The sequence below is a fragment of the Rana temporaria genome, chromosome 5 (genome assembly GCF_905171775.1).
Source record: "Rana temporaria chromosome 5, aRanTem1.1, whole genome shotgun sequence".
In the NCBI taxonomy this organism is placed as follows: Eukaryota; Metazoa; Chordata; class Amphibia; order Anura; family Ranidae; genus Rana; species Rana temporaria.
The window spans coordinates 237601907-237622920 of record NC_053493.1 but is presented as its reverse complement, the minus strand read 5'-3'; the positions used below and the strand labels follow the sequence as shown (position 1 = coordinate 237622920).

At 40.6% G+C, this 21014-nt stretch overlaps 2 protein-coding genes across 2 annotated transcripts in view; one reads left to right on the top strand and one right to left on the bottom strand.

The window, feature by feature from the left end:
* The window catches only part of MYLK4 (myosin light chain kinase family member 4), a 163076-nt gene extending 160060 nt beyond the window's left edge, over positions 1–3016 (bottom strand). Inside the window, exon 1 of the mRNA XM_040353626.1 lies at positions 2937–3016. Within this exon, the coding sequence (XP_040209560.1) occupies positions 2937–2974 (38 nt within the window). The 5' untranslated portion in view covers positions 2975–3016. The remainder of the gene's footprint in view (positions 1–2936) is intronic.
* WRNIP1 (WRN helicase interacting protein 1) overlaps positions 1–21014 on the top strand; it is a 152525-nt gene that overhangs the window by 16965 nt on the left and 114546 nt on the right. Inside the window, exon 3 of the mRNA XM_040353628.1 lies at positions 2981–3213. Within this exon, the coding sequence (XP_040209562.1) occupies positions 2981–3213 (233 nt within the window). The remainder of the gene's footprint in view (positions 1–2980; positions 3214–21014) is intronic.

The window sequence follows — 21014 nt, the reverse complement described above, 5'->3', positions numbered from 1 at the left end:
AAGTTACAATTTAAAACCGGATTATTGAAATTCATAAGTACAATACAGAAGGCGCCATCGGTGAACTTTTCCAAAGTATGTATAGCTATAAGGTTATATAGATAGAAGGAGACGAAGAAGAGAAGGATCAAGACCTTTAAGCATAAAATTTTTTAATTTGTTTGGACAACATTAGAAAAGCTTGTAGGTCAAGGAGGGCATAGCAGGCTGCCATGGATTTCCTGATAATTGTCAGAAACGCAGAATTTGCCGGAAAACCCTTAATATACTTTTCACTATTTGTTTTTCTTTTCAGCTTTGACCCCAAACTTTAAAGAATCAAGCAGGGATGCAAGCAAATCTATTTTTTCAATAACAAACATGTCAGACCTGCTCTGTGCAGCGATTTTATTTTTTCCACAGTGCAGCGCTGATTCTCCTCTTACCGTGTCCCTCGATGGTGCTCCTGCCCCCTCCCTTATCCCAAGTGCCCCCAGAGTAAGCAGCTTGCAATGGGGCACCCAAGCAGACCCGCTCCCGAGCCAATGCTCTGCATGTCCACTCACACACACACACACACACACACACACAGCCATGGCTTGCCCACCCTCCTTTTCATTAGCTCACTGGCGGTGATTAAAGAGGAGTTCCACCTAAAAATGGACCTCCGCTTAACCCACTCCTCGCCCCCTTACATGCCACATTTGGCATGTAATTTTTTTGGGGGGGGGAGTGGGGGCTTCAGGAGAAGGGGACTTCCTGTCCCACTTCCTCCTTCCGCCGAGGGGCTGAAAAGGCGATTAGCTTAATCGCCTTTTCACAGCCCCTCCCTGTAGGCGAGCGCCTGTCCAATCGGACGGCGCTGCTCCGTTCGCGCATGCGCACTGCCGCTCGCGCATGCGCAGTGGGTGCCCGGCCGTGAAGCCGAAAGCTGTCACTGCCGGGTGCCCACACTAAGAATGAAGAGGGGGGCGAGGAGCGGAGCCCCGGCCGGCGCGTCGCTGGAGCCGTGGAGCAGGTAAGTGTCAGTTTATTAAAAGCCAGCAGCTACACTTTTTGTAGCTGCTGACTTTTAATAAACTTAAAAAAAAAGGTGGAAAACCCCTTTAAATGTGATTGGCTTTTGTATCGTGATGAGGCTCAGGTTAGTATTATGGGGGACTGGAGGGGCTGCTGCACAGAGATTTTTTTTTTTCCTTCGTGCATAGAATACATGAAGGTAATAAGCCTTGAGCCTTTAGAACCTTCTTAAGCATATTTTGCATTCCTATACTGGTCCAATGCAGTAAACAGCTGGTTAAATTATAATTATAGTGAATTATAAATGATTTCAGAAGCATCTCAAACTGATACAATCAACAAAAGCCCAAATGTAATCAACACTGGCCCTAAATATAAAATGTTCTCATAAGTATTGCCTACGTACTTTTTTTATATTTTTTTTACTTGTCATGCTAAATGGATTCCCAGAGTTATTCAAATTTGATAACTGCTTCTGAGCTGTTTACGGGAAATGGACTTCAAGTAATTCTCTAAAGCTTTTGTAGCTCTAGAGGCATCTCTATTATTGAATAAATAATAATGAGATTTTGCCTTTCTAAATTGATCTGCCCCACTATACTTGCTGGATTACATTTCCCATATCATGTTCTATGTTGTATAGCCATAGGTTTGGCTTTGTAACTTACCTATTGCAAGTGGTCTGATGTAGACACTTTATACCTGGGTTCCTGTTTAGGCACATATGTTGGGATTACCATCAAGATGGCCACAAATATAAGGTGAGTCAGATGTACCATTAGAGCATGTCATACTTTATTTGGCCAGATGAGATATTTGACCAAGTGATATTTATGACATTAAAGATGGAGGTTGCCATTTCTGACTTCTAACTCTGCAAATGCTAGTTACCTGGCTGTCAGGCTAACACCCTTGACTGACTTTCCTGATTTTCATACTTGTTTCATCTCAGTGATTTGGAATGTATTCAAGCCAGAGGGTTAGCATAACCGCAAGGAAAGTAGCAATTTCAATCAGCATTGAAAGCCTCTATATTTCTCCTAGCCAAAGGTTTTCTGTATACCCAGACTTACAATTTAGAGTGTTACAAATTTAAGTTGTACAAGTAATCAGAGCACGTCAAGAGGTTCTTGTGATAAACCATAACACACTGGGGGTACTTTTATAAACTTGTGTGCTTAGAAGGGGGTACACCATTTATAAGGATGTAAAACAGGCAGTGTCAAAGCTTCACTGAATTTAATGCTACCTAGATGTACTTCATCAGGATCACAAATACCTTTATCACATATTATAACACTTTATAATTAGGTTATGCATATTTGTGTTAATTTGCAAAACTAAAGTGGCTGTGAAAGTGCCCTCACAGGTAGAAAATCCTTAAAAATCCATTTTGTGTTTTAAAATAATTTCAATCTTCAGGATTTGAGAGGGTATACAAGTGGCAATAGCACCTGTCTCAAGATTAGTGTTCTATTCCCGATCAGTAGAAGCACATTGTAAGCACTACTGATGCTTTACTTGAACATAGAGCTGAATCTTGACACACTATCAAATGTACAGCACAAGTGCACAAACAACGCTTACTAGGAATGAATGAAGGGTCTGGATTATCTTGTAGAAATGTAAATGGCTGTAGAACATTGCCATGTATATTAACTAGCTGAGAAGTATGGAAGCTGTCACTTGAACACTTAGGATTGTTGTGTCAAGCTTGCAGGGAAGGAGTGGAAGGATTTCGTTGGCTTTTTTTGTAATCCTTTATAGTATGTTGGTTATGTACACTGCTTAGTATTGTCTTCCCTGCAGTTTTTATTTACCTATTAAAGTAAGTTACCTTGATTTTTTAGTTTTTGTTACCTGAGCACTGGTTCTGTACTTCTGCATTAAAAGATGTAACACTATTCATTTCCAAACAACTTTAAGTGTGTACTCACTCAGGGTATATCAAATGATCTTTTTGCTTCCCTCCCATCTTCAGGACACGTTTCTACCACACGTAGAATGTGGGACAATCACTCTAATTGGAGCAACAACGGAGAACCCTTCGTTCCAGGTGAACAATGCGTTAGTAAGCCGCTGCAGGGTTATTGTCTTGGAGAAGATCTGTGTGGAGGCGATGGAGGCTATTTTGAAGCGAGCCGTAGACTCCTTGGGAATCCAACTTCTAAGAGAGGATGAAAAGGCTGAGTGCAGTAGCAGCGATGCTTCAGAGTAAGTACTAGAGCAAGAGGCAGGCAGCGGCACAGAAAAAAATCCCACAAGTGTCTCATCTGTCAAAGAGACAAGAGAGGGGTGGGGGTCGAGGGGGAAGGTGGAGCAGCAACCTGTTATAGCAGCCTAAAAGTGTGTATAGTTTGCTGATTTTTATTTTGCCTAATGCTGCTATTGTATATTGTTTTTACCAGTTTTATAATTTTAGTGGATGCTGCTTGCTTTTATCTTTTTTTTATTATTATTTTGCTAAATTTTATTTTGTTTTCCCTTCCACTTTATTTTCGTTTTTTTATTTTTATTTGTTAATTTCTTAACTAGCAACACATGTAGTATGTGAATATTTATGATATTTTTTGTTTAATAATACCAAACCAATTCCGCGCTAAAGTGTTAAGAGAACATTAACTAGTTTCATCAAATAAAAATAAATAAATTAATGGATAAATAAATATATGGGAGACATCAGCACTCACTATATTGGCACACACTGATGCAAAAAATAAATATATATATATATATATATATATATATATATATATATATATATATATATATAATATATATATATATATATAATATATATATAAATAAAATCATATATACTGTATTTATTGCTGTCTAACACTCACTCTTTTACACTGAAAATAGAGGGTAAACTGTGCCTGTGTGTTATACACAGGGGGCTGTGTAAAGTTTTTTTTTTTTCCTGAAACTTCCCTCTTAAAGTTAGGGTGCGTGTTATATGCCGATAAATATGGTATATATTACAGCGCAACAGTTGTACATCTCAACACATTTAGTATTATTTTTTATTTTAGCTTGTTCTGCTTAATGCATTAAAACTGATAACTTTAGTATTTTCAGTAGTGACAACGAACAGGATAACAGCCACAGCAGAATATTGTAAAGATGTGTTTGCTGTACAGCCTTTAAGGCCCCCTTCACACAAATGTTCCGATCAGGTCTGCCTGTCCATTTTTCAGGCGGACCCATTCGGACCCCTCATTGCTCTATATGGAGTGGTGGATGTCATCAGATGTGTCTGCTGACACCCACCGGCATCCGATTTGATCCGGGCCACCAAAAACAGACAGATCCGTTTGCGGAATAGGATGGAAACGGACAGGCTGTCTGTTTCCATCCCACTGCTCCATAGAGGAGAGCGGGCTGTGTCGGTGTCTATGCATAGCAGAGCAGACACAGACCTGTCCTCTGCCTGCTCATCAGGGATCAGCAGAGAGATCCCCTACTAAGCAGGCTGATTATCTGTACAGAGTCTGCCCCATGTGAAAGAGGCCTAAGGTAAAATAAACTTTGAGTTTGTCTTGAACTTTAAGAGTTTAATGTGGTTTTAAAGCTTTGTTTTAAAATAAATAAATAAATAACAAACATGTCATACTTACCCCCACTGTGCTGCTCGTTTTGCACAGAGAGTCCCCGATCCTTGAATTCTGGGGTCTCCCTGCAGCTTTCGTGGCTCCTCCCCACATGAGGTAACCCCCTAGGAGAAGCACTCTCCCGGGGGGTTACCTTGCAAGCGTGCTTCCGAGTCCATCATTTGACATCACTAGCTGCCGAATGTATGACTCTGCCCCAGCGCATGCGTCATTGGATTTGTTTGACAGCAGTGGGTGCCAATCGCTGCGCTGCTATCAATCTATCCAATCAAGAGCCGAGAACCCCCGGGCAGAGAAAAAGCGCATCTCCGCCGAGTGGAGTTCCAGGGCTCAGGTAAGTAAAACGGGGCGGTGACTGACAGAAGTATTTTCACCTTAATGCATAGGATGCATTAAAGCGGAGCTCCACCCTCCACCTCCACTCCCGCTCATTGGAACCCCCCCCCCCCCCCTCCAGTGTCACATTTGACACCTTTCAGGAGGAGGGGGTGCAGATACCTGTTTAAAGATATTTGCATCCACTTCCGGCCACACAGTCTGTGGGCAGGACGTCAGATCGGTCCCCCCCCCCCCGTTGTCTTCTGGAAAACACACAGCTCCCAGAACACCGCGGGATCCAGTCAGCACGGCACAGCCCTCACCAAGGATGGCGGTGGGGGCAGCAGAGTGACGAGCGATCACTCGTCCTCTGCTGCGGACCGCGCTGGACTCCAGGACAGGTAAGTGTGCTGATATTAAAAGTCAGCAGCTGCAGTATTTGTAGCTGCTGGCTTTTAATATTTTTTTTTTTCAGGGGACATCCGCTTTTAAGGTAAAAAAACACAAAGGTTTAAAACTCCTTTTAAAACTCCTTTAAATAACGCCATATCAACCACTGACATTTTCTTAAAACATTGATCTTCATGGAATTGTAATCTATCTTTTTTTATTTCTGATTAAAGATTTTGTATTTTTTTTAATTTCTGCATTGCTAGGTTTCAAACATTTTTGGTGGAGAAAAGCAAATAAGCATACTACATTTTTAATAGGTGTAAAATTGTGTCAGAAGCTGTCCTATATTCATAAGAGCAAAACATAATGGGGTTGATTTACTAAAGAAGTAATGTCTGTTTATGTAGCAAAGCAATTGTTGATAAGTAAGATGAAACTATGCTTACCTTATAGACACAGTCATGTGCAAGGGGAATTTAAAAACTGATTTTTACTAGCTTGTGATTGGGTATAAAAAAGTGAACAAGGTCTGTTGTATTTTCATAACATCTAATAGTTTCTAATTCGCTGAACTGAGACAAGCATGCAGCAAGTAAAATCGGAGAAAGTCATAATTCCCAATCTGAATTCTTGTACCTTAGTCATTGAGTCAAAAATATTTGAAACCAATGAATCATGACAGCTAGGGAACTAGCATTTGTAAAAGGAGAAATTAGCAAGCCACGCTTTTTATTGTTCTTTCAGTAAAGATGTACCTTAAAGTGATACTAAACAGAGACATGTTAATTCCTCTAAGTACTTTATGCGTGTATCGCTGTTGTGTGGTCCTATGATCTTGTTTTTTGGCATCTGCAGGGAAAGATCCTTGCAAGGGGGCTTCTATTACTCTGCTGGTGTATGCTGTCTACTGTGTGAGTTTGTGTCTGGTCAGCCCTGATTGGTGCTATGTCAGTCACATGACTAAAACTCAGAAGAGCAATTTAAATTAGACTAGAAATATCAAAAAACTGTTTTGCAGCTCCCAATAAATCTTTATTGAACATCCAATGTGTATTTTCCATGCATTAGTATGTTGTAGGCTGAAACAAAGATGATTAACACTAGCTTTAATTTTGTTAAGACAGCATCTGCATCCAAGGCTCTTTTTTTTTTTTTTTTTTTTTTTTTACCTAACAGGTATTACCAATTTTATATATTTTATATGGATATACTGATAAAAACTATGTTTTTTTTTTGTGAGTTTCTTAGTGAATGTAATCAATCGGCATACTATATCCTGCCCCATAGTGTTTAGCAATAGGAGGACATGGAGGAGCAATGAGGGAGGGGAGTGTCATTTACCATTGTGTATATGCCCACATATGTGACTCTATAGTCATGTGGGCTACACAGATAAAAAAAACAGGTAAAGAAGCCCTGCGCACTCCCGGCGCAGTTACTGGCAGCTAACAGAAAGCGTTATGATCATGTGATCACTAAATACGACAGTCACATGATCATAAGCCCCGCCTCCCACCAACTAAAACCTCTTAAAGGGCCAGGAGGACCTAGCGCAAAGGGGTTAAAGTAGGACAGTGCTAAATAAGGTTTCTAGAGAGATAGCTATTGGTATGATGCTGTTATTTTCTTTTATTACTGCAGCATATGCACATGTTTTGCTTCATGTACACATCAGTAAGCTGTGCATGATTGGTTTATTTTTATTTTACGTGGAGCTGTCATGTCCTTTCCTGTTTAGAACAATGAAATTGGTGCTGCACAAAGTAAAAAGTCCACTGTTGTAAAATGTGACCGGGAAAGAAAGAAAGAAAAATATACAGTAGATTGGTATTTAACTATATAACTCCAGATTGTAAACTAAGAAATAACATCTTTTAAATACAATTATTGTAATATGATGCTTTTTGACATCCCAATAATATAACAACATTTTAGATAATGCAGATATTATATTTAGCTTTAATGAAGTAATTTGTTTGCCATAGACCGACATTATTCTTTTCTTGCAAACAACTTCCCAGTTCTCGTCTGTGACAAAGAAATGTTTGTCATTTCCCACTGTCCTCACTAACTGGAACATCACTAAGGGAAGCCTATGCATATGTTATGGAGGCAGCACAGAATGTAGAGGTATCACATTACTGTGTGTCAAGAAGGGATTCCCTCAGCTCTTTAAATTTCTTCCCCCTTCACACTCACTTGTGCCAGTGCTCAGTATATCAATCATTCTAGGCTGATGGCGTTCATACTTTTAAACCACAAAGAACAAAATGTGACAAACAAGGAACAGTGCTTGTTTTTAGTGGAAACCGGTTAGCAAATTCAGCCCTCTGTGACCTTGGGCATATCTCTTCTCTGCTCCCTTTTTTATTTTGGTTATTACTTCTAAATTAGCATATTATAAAGAATTATTGAAAATGTGCACCCTTTCTATCCAAACTTAACATTGTTGTTTGTTTAAGGCGCTCCTTGCTAAAATTATGAAAATGGCATAATGCTAAATATTGTAATTTAATGTAAACCCTAACAATCAACTTAATTGCTCCATTTAGGTTTGTTGCAAATACCATTAAAATAACGTTGTTATATCTGTTCCGTAAATGCAAAAAAAAAAACCTGCTGTGAAGGTTTTCATTTATTCAGGTCATGGTATAGCTTGTAGTAGTTGGTCACAATAAACTGGACTTGTTTTATAATGTTGATGGTTTGTAACTTATCCAAGACATTTCTTCATTTCTGATGAGTGTCTGGAAAACACCAAAGCGTTTATATCCACACAGGTAGCACAGACACCTTAATCCAGTCACCACGTTAAGGCAGATGTTGATCAGGAACAATGTTGTCATGAAATGTGTCAATACTGCAGAACACCACCTCATTTTATGGAGTAAAAGATAGAGGGAGATGTATTCCTAACATACTAACTGTCCTAGAGTGACACAACTGCTCATCCATAGCTCCAGTACAATGAGTAAGTGCCACCCTAGGACATGATCACCAGTTGAAAAAATTTAAATCTAAACCATCACATCTATTTTTTTCGGCTCCTTCTGACTACCACTTATCCTCAACCCTCATTCCCCTCAGTCACTCTTCTTTGGTTAGCCATTGCTGAACGCTGTCTCATCACATGCTGCCCCTGCAGAAGTACTTTCTCAGGCACAGGGTGTGTAAGATGGTAGCTCCCGAACACCACTTTAAAGGAGAAGTACAGCCAAAGCTTGTTTGTCTGTACTTCTCCTGTGGATCACTGGAGTCCAGTTCGTTCTACACTCCTGTGACCTGTTTTCAGCAGACACCGTGAAGTCACAGAGCAGCAGGTCCAGCGAGCCGCTAAGAGCCTAACTTGACCGCTCCCGTCTTCTCCACAAACCAGCACTCCAGTAAACGAGAGGGGGGGGGGCAGAGAGCTGCTGACTGACAGTCTCCAGATCTCTACTCAGGGAGCCCTGAGAATCGAGTTCTCAGTGTTAAATTCTGCGGGGGACAAATACAGCATCGGACCAATGCTGCATCCACCTAGGCAAGAATGCTTCAGGTTCCCCCATACTTCTTCTTTTTTTTTTTTTTTTTTTTTTTTTAGGGCAATTTTAGACAAAGTGCAGTACACTTATTCTTTTTGCCACTGTGTCTTGACCTATATCACCCCACCCTCCCCCTCCACAGATCTCTACTTACTGAGATTCCTTGCTCATGGCATTGTTTACATTCCTCTCTGCAGTACTGTACTCCCTCTGCTGGACGCACCTATTCATTACCCTTATATAGACTTCTCGGGGGCTAAAAAAACCCAGCCTGGAGATACGCAGGGGAGTAAGAGGAAGACCCGCAGCGCAGAATGTAAACAATCCCAAAAGTACGCAGGGGACAAATCTTGCAAACCTGGCCTGTTAGTGGGCCCTGATGACAGGGTTGATGACTACTGCCTTAGAGGGTAAGAGTGGGTAAGGTTTAGGTCAGGCATAGGGACAAAACGTATGCAATTTTATTTTCCTTCAAATAAAGCAATATATATTAAATGTATACATTCTTCCTTTTAAAATGTCTACCACTCCTTCTGACAGCTGTGTCTTCTATCCTTTAAACTGTCTGTCTTTCCTTCACCCCTCTTCTCCACCACACACTATATAGGTGTCCCTAGAAGAGAATATGAATAAAACGGAGTTAGGCCAGACTATTTGGATCCCGAAAAAATATAGAGATCTTCCTAAAGCATCCGCTCCAATTACAATAGAAACACTAAAAGTATGGGACAAAGTAATAGGATACGAAGGGGCAATACAATAGCCCACTGATGCATTTAATGGGAAATGATTATTTCCCACCGGGGAAAAATAACAAATTGTACCTAAAGTGGACGGACTCGGATAGACTGAGGCTAAGTGATGTTTTAAAGGGGAATAGGCTATGCCAATTGGAAGAACTAAGAAAGAAATACGGAGTATCACAGTGGGATAGTTGGAGATATATGCAGGTCCAACATTTTACTGAATCCCTCCCAAAGCCACTGCGAAGTGCTGAAAGATTAAATCCCTGGGAGAGACTGATAGAACAGGGAGGGATGAATAGAAAAGGGACGATCTCTAAAATATACAGGCTGTTGATGTCCTCTAATGAGAAGGGACCCTGGAAAAATGGGAGAGTGAATTAAAACAAAAGTTCCAGACAGGTTAACCACTTGACCACTGCCCCATGTCAAAAAGACGTCCTGTTTTTAAAGTTGAATATCTCGATAACGGCAGCAGCTGCTGCCACAACCGAGATATTCATCTTTTCAGGGGGCGGTGGTGTACACTATAACGGCGGTCTCCGCGGCGGATTCGCCGCGAGATCGCCGTTATCAGTGGCGGGAGAGGGGCCCCCCCCCTCCCGCCGCTCTCCCGCGCCCTCCGCCACTTACCGGAGCCGTCGGTAGCGGCGGAGGGGATCGGATGTGTCCGGCAGCTGAGCGGGGACGGGACTGAAGGAGAAATCTCCTTCACCCGTCCTCATAGCTCTGCTGGGCGGAAGTGACGTCAAAACGTCAGTCCCGCCCAGCCTCTTAAAGAAACATTTTTTTTTGTCATTTGAAAAAATGACTTTTTTTTTTTTTTTTTTTTTTTTTGCATTCAAGTCTAAATATGAGATCTGAGGTCTTTTTGACCCCAGATCTCATATTTAAGAGGACCTGTCATGCTTTTTTCTATTACAAGGGATGTTTACATTCCTTGTAATAGGAATAAAAGTGATCAATTTTTTTTTTTTTTTTATTTCAGTGTAAAAAATTATAAAACTAAATAAAAATAAATAAGAAAACAAAAAAATTTTTTTTTAAAGCGCCCTATCCCGACGAGCTCGCGCGCAGAAGCAAACGCATACGCGAGTAGCGCCCGCATATGAAAACGGTATTCAAACCACACAAGTGAGGTATCGCCGCAATCGTTAGAGTGAGAGCAATAATTCTAGCCCTAGACCTACTCTGCAACTCAAAAAATGCAACCTGTAGAATTTTTTAAACGTCGCCTATCGAGATTTTTAAGGGTAAAAGTTTAACGCCATGCCACGAGCGGGCGCAATTTTTAAGCGTGACATGTTGGGTATCATTTTACTCGGCGTAACATTATCTTTCACAATATATAAAAAAATTGGGCAAAATGTATTGTTGTCTTATTTTTTAATTCAAAAAAGTGATTTTTATCCAAAAAAAGTGCGCTTGTAAGACCGCTGCGCAAATACGGTGTGACAAAAAGTATTGCAATGACTGCCATTTTATTCCCTAGGATGTCTGCTAAAAAAAAATATATAATGTTTGGGGGTTCTGATTAATTTTCTAGCAAAAAAATTGTGATTTTCACATGAAGGAGAGAAGTGCCAGAATAGGCCTGGTGGTCAAGTGGTTAAAGAAGAAAGTCTTGGATTATGTACAATTCACCTCAAAAGATACAAAGGTGAAGCAAATGAACTACAAACTACTAACCAAATGGTACTATGTCCCCACAAAAATGCATAAAATAAACTGAGATACATCGTCTCTGTGTTGGAGGGAATGCGGAGAAGAAGGAAACCATGCTCATATATGGTGGCAGTGTAGATTTATCCAAATATATTGGATGGAGGTACTGGGCCTAATAAAACAGATAGAAGGGAAGGAGATAGGTTTGGACCCCTGGAAATGTTTATTTCATGCTATGGAGGGTCAGAGGAAAGATTACAGAGCATCCCTCACCCCATTTCTTTTAAATGCAGCAAAAGCATTAATTCCGAGAAATTGGAGAATTAAAGATCCACCAAAAATAAAAGAATGGTTGGAGGGAATGCGGAGAAGAAGGAAACCATGCTCCTATATGGTGGCAGTGTAGATTTATCCAAATATATTGGATGGAGGTACTGGGCCTAATAAAACCGATAGAAGGGAAGGAGATAGGTTTGGACCCCTGGAAATGTTTATTTCATGCTATGGAGGGTCAGAGGAAAGATTACATTTCTTTTAATTGCAGCAAAAGCATTAATTCCGAGAAATTGGAGAATTAAAGATCCACCAAAAATAAAAGAATGGTTTAGTGAGGTAGATAAAATAAGAGTAATGGAGGAGTTAAGTTATCAGGAAGAGGCAGAAATAAAATTCCAAGAAATCTGGGGGAAATGGATACACTTTAAGCAATCCCAGACTTATCTGAAGGTTATGGGGACTGAAGATAACCTGCAGGCTGATATCTAGAAGGAGCTCTCTCCTCCCCTCACTCTCTTGGTGTATGTTTATATATATATATATATATATATATATATTTTTTTTTTTTTCTCATCCAAATTGGGTTCATCACACCCCTTCTGTATAAATTTCCTTTTCAGGCTTTTTGCTTGTTCGAAGTAGTCCAGACTCTCCATGCAATTGCGCCGTACTCGTAAAAATTGACCTTTCGGTATATTTTTAATCCAGGCGGGGTGGTGCCCACTTTTAATTGACAAGTAACTATTACGGTCAGTGACTTTAAAGAACACTTTTGTTTTCAATTTTCCTTCACATTGTTCTACTGTAACATCCAGAAAATTGACCGAGCAGTGGCTTATGACATAATTAAGTTTGATATTATTGATATTGTCATTGAGGCCTTCCAAAAATGCTCTTATTTCGATTTCTGGTCCTTCCCAGATAAGTAGGAGGTCGTCAATAAATCTTCGATAGAAGATTAACTGGGGTTTTCTGTTTTTAAAAATATATTTGTCTTCCCACTCTGCCATGAACAGTAGTTTGTGCATGGTGTTTTATTAAAAACTGGTTATACAGTATTACACTATTGTGCACCTTTTTTCTTCCTTTTTTCTTATTGCTCACGTTGAACCATTTGGATCGCATTATCGGATATTGAATTCTATCCAACACTTTAGAGTGATTTAAGCTTGTTTGCCAAAGTACGAGAGTGTGAGGCATATAGTTTTGATGAGTGTCCATTTTGATGGGTGACGGGGTCACTAAACACTTGTGGTGTGGTGGAAGACCGTGAAGACCATTGGATCACTTATTTTATGAACTATATAAATTTTTCACATTATTTAGTGTGCACGGGTTTTTGTTAGTGATTCAGCTGTTAACTTGCACTTTTTTGTAATTTTGTGATTTATATATTTTTCTCATTTTTTTGCATGTTACATTAATTTATTTAGAAGGATATAATTATTCTTTAGGCACTGTTAATATTGGTTTTGACACACTTTTGAGGGAGGTGTCACCTTTATTTACTTTTCACATTTTATTTAAGCAGCAGCTAGGGTGGTTTACTTATTTCCATCAGCGCAACTGTGAATGATCAGGAGGGCGCATACATTCAGATCACCTACTTTTTGTATAACTCATTTAATCTACTCGCCATCACCGAAACCTGGTTTCACAAATCCAACACTGCGTCTTCTGCTGCTCTATCCCACGGTGGTCTTCTCTGGACTCGTAACCACAGACCCAGTGGACACAAAGGAGAGGGGGTGTTGGAATCCTTTAGCCCCACATAGCATCTTTCAGGTACTTCACCCACCTCCCTCTCTGTCAGTCTCCTCATTTGAGGCATATTGCATTTGTCTCTTCTCCCCAGTTTCTCTAAGGCCTCGTACAGACGAGAGGATATCCGCTGGAAACGGTCTGCCGGACCGTTTCCAGCAGATAATTCCTCTGGCGGATTTGGATCTGATGGCTGTACACACCATCAGATCGAAATCCCCGCGGAATACATCCGCGGTGACGTGGCCGCGCTATCGCCGCGCCGATGACGCGGCGACGTGCGCGACCCTGGAAGGTAAATACTTCCACGCATGCGTCGAATCATTACGATGCATGCGAGGGATGGGAGCGGACGGACTGATCCGGTGAGTCTGTACAGACGACCGGATCAGTCCGCTGGACTGGATTCCAGCGGATAGATTTCTTAGCATGCTAAGAAATTTTTATCCGCTGGGAATCCGTCGGCTGGATTTTTATCCGCCTGAAAATGTCCGCTAGGCCGTACACACGACCGGATCTATCTGCTGGAACTGATCCGCGGATCAATCCCAGCGGATCGATCCGGTCGTGTGTACGGGGCCTAAGAATAGCTGTGATCTACCGCCCCCCCGGTCCAGTATCTTCCTTTGAGGACTTCTCTGCCTGGTTACCCTACTTTCTCTCTTCTGAAATCCCCACAATCATTCTCGGCGACTTCAACATCCCTACTAATGCTAACACTCCTGCAACTTCTAAACTTCTCAGTCTAACCTCCTCCTTTGACCTGAAGCAATGGATACATGCTCCTACCCACTCTGAAGGCAATACCCTTGACCTTGTCTTTTCCTATCTATGCACTCCATGCAACCTCTCCAACTATCCTTACCCTCTCTCTGATCACTACCTTATTAATTTCACTCTCTCCTTCTTCTCCGCCTCCTCGCCCTTACGGTTACTTGTAGAAACCTTTGTCATATCAACCCTTCTCTTCTATGCTCTGTGACTGACCACCTCTATGACAAAATTGCACCCCTGTCCTGCACCCACCTAGCCACTTCTGTCTACAACACTTCACTTCTAGCATCACTGAACAGACTGGCCCCCCCTCACTACATGCAGAATAAGGCCCGTCCCCTTCAACCCTGGCAAACAGATGATACTAGAAGTCTGAAAAAACACAGCCGTGCTCTTGAGCGCCAGTGGCGTAAGACTAAGTCCCAGAAAGATTTTGTCCAGTATAAATCTGCCCTCCAAAAATGCAATTCCAGCCTCCTCACTGCCAAGCAGACCTATTTCATTTCCCTCATTAAAAACTCATCATCCCATCCCCGTCAACTCTTCTCTACCTTTAACGCTCTCCTTCGTCCTCCACTGCCTCCACCCACTAACTCACTCACCGCCCAGGAGATTGCCAATCACTTCAAACAGAAGATTGATACAATTCGCAAGGAGATCTCTACTGTTCAGATACCCTTCACGTTTTACACCTCATGCCCACAGGTACAATCATAACTTCCCTCTTTCAACCCCACCACTATAGACGAGGTTGCTAAATTACTTGCTAATGTCCATCTTGCCACCTGCGCTCTGGATCCTGTTCCCTCGCAAATGCTACGTTCACCCTCAGGCTCTATTCCATACTCTCTAACCCACATCTTCAATCTCTCCCTCTCTTCTGGCATCTACCCTAACTCTTTGAAACATGCACTAGTCAGCCCCATACTTAAAAAGCCCTCACTGAACCCATCCACTCTTGACAACCTACGCCCCATCTCCTTGCTCCCCTTTTTATCCAAACTCCTTGAACGTCTAGTCTACAACCGACTGAGCGGCCACCTTGCTGATAACCTTCTTGATCCCCTTCAGTCTGGATTTCATCCTCAACATTCCACAGAAACTGCTCTCCTAAAACTAACCAATGATATACTAATAGGCAAAACTAAGGGACACTATTCTTTACTCCTACTCCTGGACCTCTCTGCTGCCTTCAATACGGTTGACCACCCCCTCCTCCTCAAAAAACTCCACACCTTTGGTCTCCGTGAATGTAGTCTTCGCTGGTTCTCTACCTACTTATCCAACCGCACCTTTAGCGTTACTTGCAACTCTACTTCCTCCTCTCCTCTTCCTTTCTCAGTTGGGGTCCCCCAAGGTTCTGTTCTTGGACCTCTCCTCCTATTTTCAATCTACACCTCCTCCCTGGGTCAGCTGATAGCCTCCCACGGCTTCCAATACCACCTCTACGCTGACGATACTCAAATCTATTTCTCTGCCCTTCAACCTACTCCTTCATTCTCCTCACGTATCACTAATTTACTATCAGATATATCAGTTTCAATGTCCAAATCTTGCCGCCTCAACCTCCGCAACATCTACGAAATACGCCCCTTTCTAACCAATGACACAACAAAACTCTTAATTCACTCCCTGGTCATCTCTCGCCTTGATTACTGCAACTCTCTCCTCATTGGCTTACCTCTGCATATTCTATCCCCCTTCAGTCCATCATGAATGCTGCTGCCAGACTCATCCACCTTACCAACCGCTCTGTCTCTGCTACTCCTCTCTGTCAATCCCTTCACTGGCTTCCGCTCATCTAACAAATTAAATTCAAAATACTAACAACTACCTTCAAAGTCTTCCACAACTCTGCCCCAAGCTACATCACTGGCCTAGTCTCTAAATACCAACCTAATCGTTCTCTTTGTTCTTCTCAAGACCTCCTGCTCTCTAGCTCTCTCATCACCTGCTCCCATGCTCGTCTCCAGAACTTTTTTTTCAGAGCCTCTTCAAGCTTATGGAACTCCTTACCCCAATCTGTCAGTCTATTAGCTTTTAGAGGATCCCTGAAAACCCTCCTCTTCAGAGAAGCCTATCCTACCCACACCTAACTGTGTTTTCATTTTATCCACCTGATCATCCCCCACAGCTGCTACCCTTTGTTTCACTTGACCCTCCCTTCTAGACTGTAACCTCTAACGAGGAGGGCCCTCTGATCCCTCCTGTATTGACTTGTGTTGTGACTGTACTGCCTTCCCTGATGTTGTAAAGCGCTGCGCAACCTGTTGGCGCTATATAAATCCTGTATAATAATAATAATAATTAATGGATACGGTAATACTATTAGATCTGGTGACCAGGGTATATTGCACCAAATCAAAGAATAAAAATCTTTTCTTGCAATATTTTTTCCGGATGGACATTCAGTATGTAACACAGGGAAAAAAACATAGACAGAACTTTACACTGGGAATGTGTTTATGCACATTTAGGGTATATGTTGTTATAAATATACATAGTGTTGTATGTTTGATAGAAACCATTCTGTAGGTAAACAATTCTGGAGCAGCAGAACTAAGTGCAAAGTTCATAGAACATCTCAGAGATTGATGTATGCTGTGTTATTTTGGATACTGACAAATGCTGTTGCCAAGATCTTTTTCCATCAGTGGCTCAGCAAATCCCAAGCATGTACAATAGTAACACATTTAAATAGAGCATGAAAACATTGCCTACAAACCTTATTTTTGGGCATTTAACTGTCAATGCTTGTCCACATCTGTGTGTTTACCTATAGTTTTTTATGTTACAGATAACGGTAAAATAATGAATTGCTGATTATGTAAGCTTATTATTCTTCTGCTTTTCTTTTCAATAACAATTGCACTCTTTATCATGTGCTTTTACTATTTGGATTTCTTCTTTTCTTTTTTCGCAGGATTGCAAGGTATTGTTGTAATAAATGCTGAAGATTACAACGATTGAAAACAACTTTTAAAACAATATAAACATTTTAAATTTGAACACCAGGTATGATCTTAATGTTATAATACATAGGAAAGTGTGACCTGACACACCAATAATGGCAAGCCTTCATGCCTAAGTTGTAAATACAAAGAACGGAGAAGGAAAAGTGAGACTTTAAATGAGGCCTGGCATAGGCAATTAAACCGAATTCATATGATTTATTTTTATAATCATGTTGAACATGCCATATTTATAAAAAAACTATTAAATCAATCAACAATAAATTAGTGGTCATAATGACTTGCACATAAATATATAGGCTCATATGGTACAAATATTCAATTAAACACGATTAATAAATCGTTAACACTTGTTAAAATCATCATATAAGCAAAGTTGAAAGGAAAAAAATCATAGATAACTCATACACCTAACATGAACAATGCATAAATGAATGCTTGCTTAGAGCCAGGCTTGTCTTGACATTTGGGATTGTAACTCAACGCATTTAATCGCTTTTCACTACTCATCGGGAGTTTTGTGGCATGTTTGTAATAAGAAATGGAATAAACAATTAGTACCCTCTAAGGGAAAAGGGGCCAATGAATTACAACATTAGTAATACTTACGGGTCAACTCCCCAGCTCAGCTTAGGTTAAGAACGGGAAATTAAGGGAAATCCCTGGGTAGGGTGTCAGCACCGGGGTTAAGGTGGGAAAACCACTACAGACGGTGACAAACAACCAGAAAACAAGCCAGATTGCCAGTAAACCGTCCCTGTGCTTGGTGAATGCACTGATGGTGCATGATAATCTGCAAAAAATGTGTATTGGTAAATGAAGCCGATTAATTGAGAAAAAATTAAGTGTATGTGTAATATATAACTCTGTGATCTCAGGGAAGCACTAGCATATATAATGTAAATAAACCCAACAAAAAAAAAACTAATTAAAAGGAATGAATAATGTAATTTCCTCCATGTAGGAGTGCCCCCTGCGCCACAAAGTCATGTGGTCACACCTTACTCGCGGCATCTTATGATGCAGTGATGTGGGGAGGTGTTTGTCCATCCTGTGCCGCAGACGGGGTAAACGTGGGTCCACCATTGGTGGCTTTGCTGCACGAGGGTGGTCAGCCCTCTCTCTGCCTCCCCTTGCTGCACTGGCATTAGCATGACGTTGGTAGGGATTCGCTCTAGAGTGGGGATACTTACCAGTCGGAGGCAGCCAGCGGACCATCTAACTGGTCCCCATTGCATCTTCAACACACCAAGCAATGGGTGGGTGTTTCAATTTTTTTGGATCAAATACTGTAGATTTATTTATTACACATACACATGCACTTAATTATTTTTTTCTCAATTAATCGCTTAATTTACCAATACACATTTTTTGCAGATTATCATGCACCATCAGTGCATTTACCAAGCACAGGGACGGTTTTCTGGCAATCTGGCTTGTTTTACGGCTGTTTGTCCCCGTCTGTAGTGGTTTTCGCGCCTCAACCCCGGTGCTGACACCCTACCCAGGGATTTCCCTTAAAGGATCACCTAAAGGAAAATATTTTTTTAGCTAAATAGCTTCCTTTACCTTACTGCAGTCCTGGTTTCATGTCCTCATTGTTCGTTTTTGCTTTGAAGTAGCTGTAATTCTGCTGTGATCTCCACACTTCCTGCTTGTCTGGCTCCTTATGAAAAATCTCATGGCAGCTTTTCACTGTGGTCCAAGCTGTGTGTCTAAAACTCCTCAGAACCAATCAGATTCATTTTAAAAACAAAACACTGCCCTGGATTTGTTTGTTTTTGTTCTGTGTCTCTCTCTACTTCACAGAAACATGAAACCAGTTTAAAAACGAAAGTGAAACTAGAGGCACATTATATGATTCCTTTTAAAAATGATTAAAAATAGATAAAAATCAATCGGTTAACTTTTATGTCTCTATACCCTGTAAACAAGTCATTTCAGCAAAAAAATGTTTTTCCTTTAGTGACCCTTTAATTTCCCATTCTTGACCTGAGTTGAGCTGGGGAGTTGACCCTAAGTATTACTGATGTTGTAATTCATTGGTCCCTTTTCCCTTAGAGGGTACTAATTGTTAATTCCACTTCTTAGTACAAACTGGCCACAAAACTCCTGATGAGTAGTGAAAAGCTATGAAATGCGTTGAGTTACAATCCCAAATGTCAAGACAAGTCTGGCTCTAAGCAAGCATTCATTTATGCATTGTTCATGTTGGGAAACAATTCATAGTGTTTTTAATGATTTATTAATTATGCGTATTGAATATTTGTACCATATGAGCCTATATATTTTATGTGCAAGTCATTATGACCACTAATTTTATTGTTTTTTATAAATATGTTCAACATGAAATATAAAAATAAATCTTATGAATTCTGTTTAATATATCTCATTTATCAGTTGCCTATGCCAAGCCTCATTTAAAGTCTCACTTTTCCTTCTCTGTTCTGTGTATCTTAATAGCATAGTTATGGTTGTCCAGCATATACCAATGTAGGTATGCATACCCCATACCTGAAGGACCACTGTGGAATCTTCCAATCACTGTAGTTATCACCACGTTCTTTCGGGATCTGTGACAGGCATTCTCTGATTGGCTGTGGTGGAGATCATGATGTCACTGTCTCTCCTCTAATCATCCAGTCAGAGAATGCCTTGTATTCATTGGCGCTGACTACTACAGTGATTGTCGGCTTCCACAGCAATTCCTCAGGTATAGGATATCCATACTTGCATTCGTCCAATCAATTAATATCATACATGGAGCTCAGTTTGAAAGCTTATAAGTTTTTTTTTTTATAGATATTTTAAGTAAAACCTAACAATTAAGTTCTCTTATGACCTCTTTAACTATACCAACATTTTTTTTGTTTGCTTGTGCAAAAAAACATAAAAAATTCAGAGCGGTCTTCTGTCCTCTGCACAACTCCCGTGTTATCCCAAATAGCCCCCCTAGTTCTTTTTCCTACACTACAGAATAATTTGCCTTTTTTTTTTTTTTTTTGTAGAGATCTGGAAGTGGCAGTGGTTGAGTAGTTTAGCAAAATACACTGGCAGTGCTGACAACAAAAGTCCTGTGTGCTTTTAGCCCACAAGTGTTATTCTGACAAATCGGCTGTCATTTTTCTGCACTTTAAAGTAGTGTCCAGGATGCCAGAGATGGGTCCTGAACAAGAGACACATTTCCCCGTTGTTTGGGATGTGGTTACTTTAAGAGGGGCAACTTGTATGCATTTTGAGTAATCAAGGGTTCTCACTCATGCAGGTTGAGTGGTTTCTGGGGTAGTCCATTGTGAACTCTCTGGAGCCTGAGACTCTGCGTTGCTGAGCTCCTGCGCCTTATCTTGTGCCCGAAGCAGGTGGGAACCCAAGTGTGGGGCTGAGATACTGGTGGTGAGCCAGGCATTTGGTTTTGTTATACTAGTACAGATGATACTCGAAAATTGTTTAATATCGTGCAAAAGTTCATTTATTTCGCTAATGCAACTTTAAAGGTGAAACTAATACAGTAAAACCTTGGTTTGAGAGTAACTTGGTTTGAGAGCGTTTTGCAAGACAAGCAAAAATGTTTTAATACATTTTTACTTCATGTACCAGCGATGTCTTGATATAAAAGCAGTGTCATGTCACAATGGAGTATAAAAGAGAAGAGAGGTGCCTCTAAGTGTAGCAATATGGTTACATTTAATGAAGGTACCACATTTAGCAACATATTGCTACACTTAGAAGTGCCTCTCTTTTCTTTTATACTCTGTAACTCCTGCTTAAATTTGCTTTTAATCCCTTTTTGTAGATGGACATTTTATGGTTATGCAACCTGGTCACATTGCTATAATCTTTTTATATGGACTATAAACTGAAGGACCTATGAATAAATCATTTGAGTTTCCATTATTTCCTATGGGGAAATTTGCTTTGATATACAAGTGCTTTGGATTACAAGCATGTTTCTGGAACAAATTATGCTCGCAATCC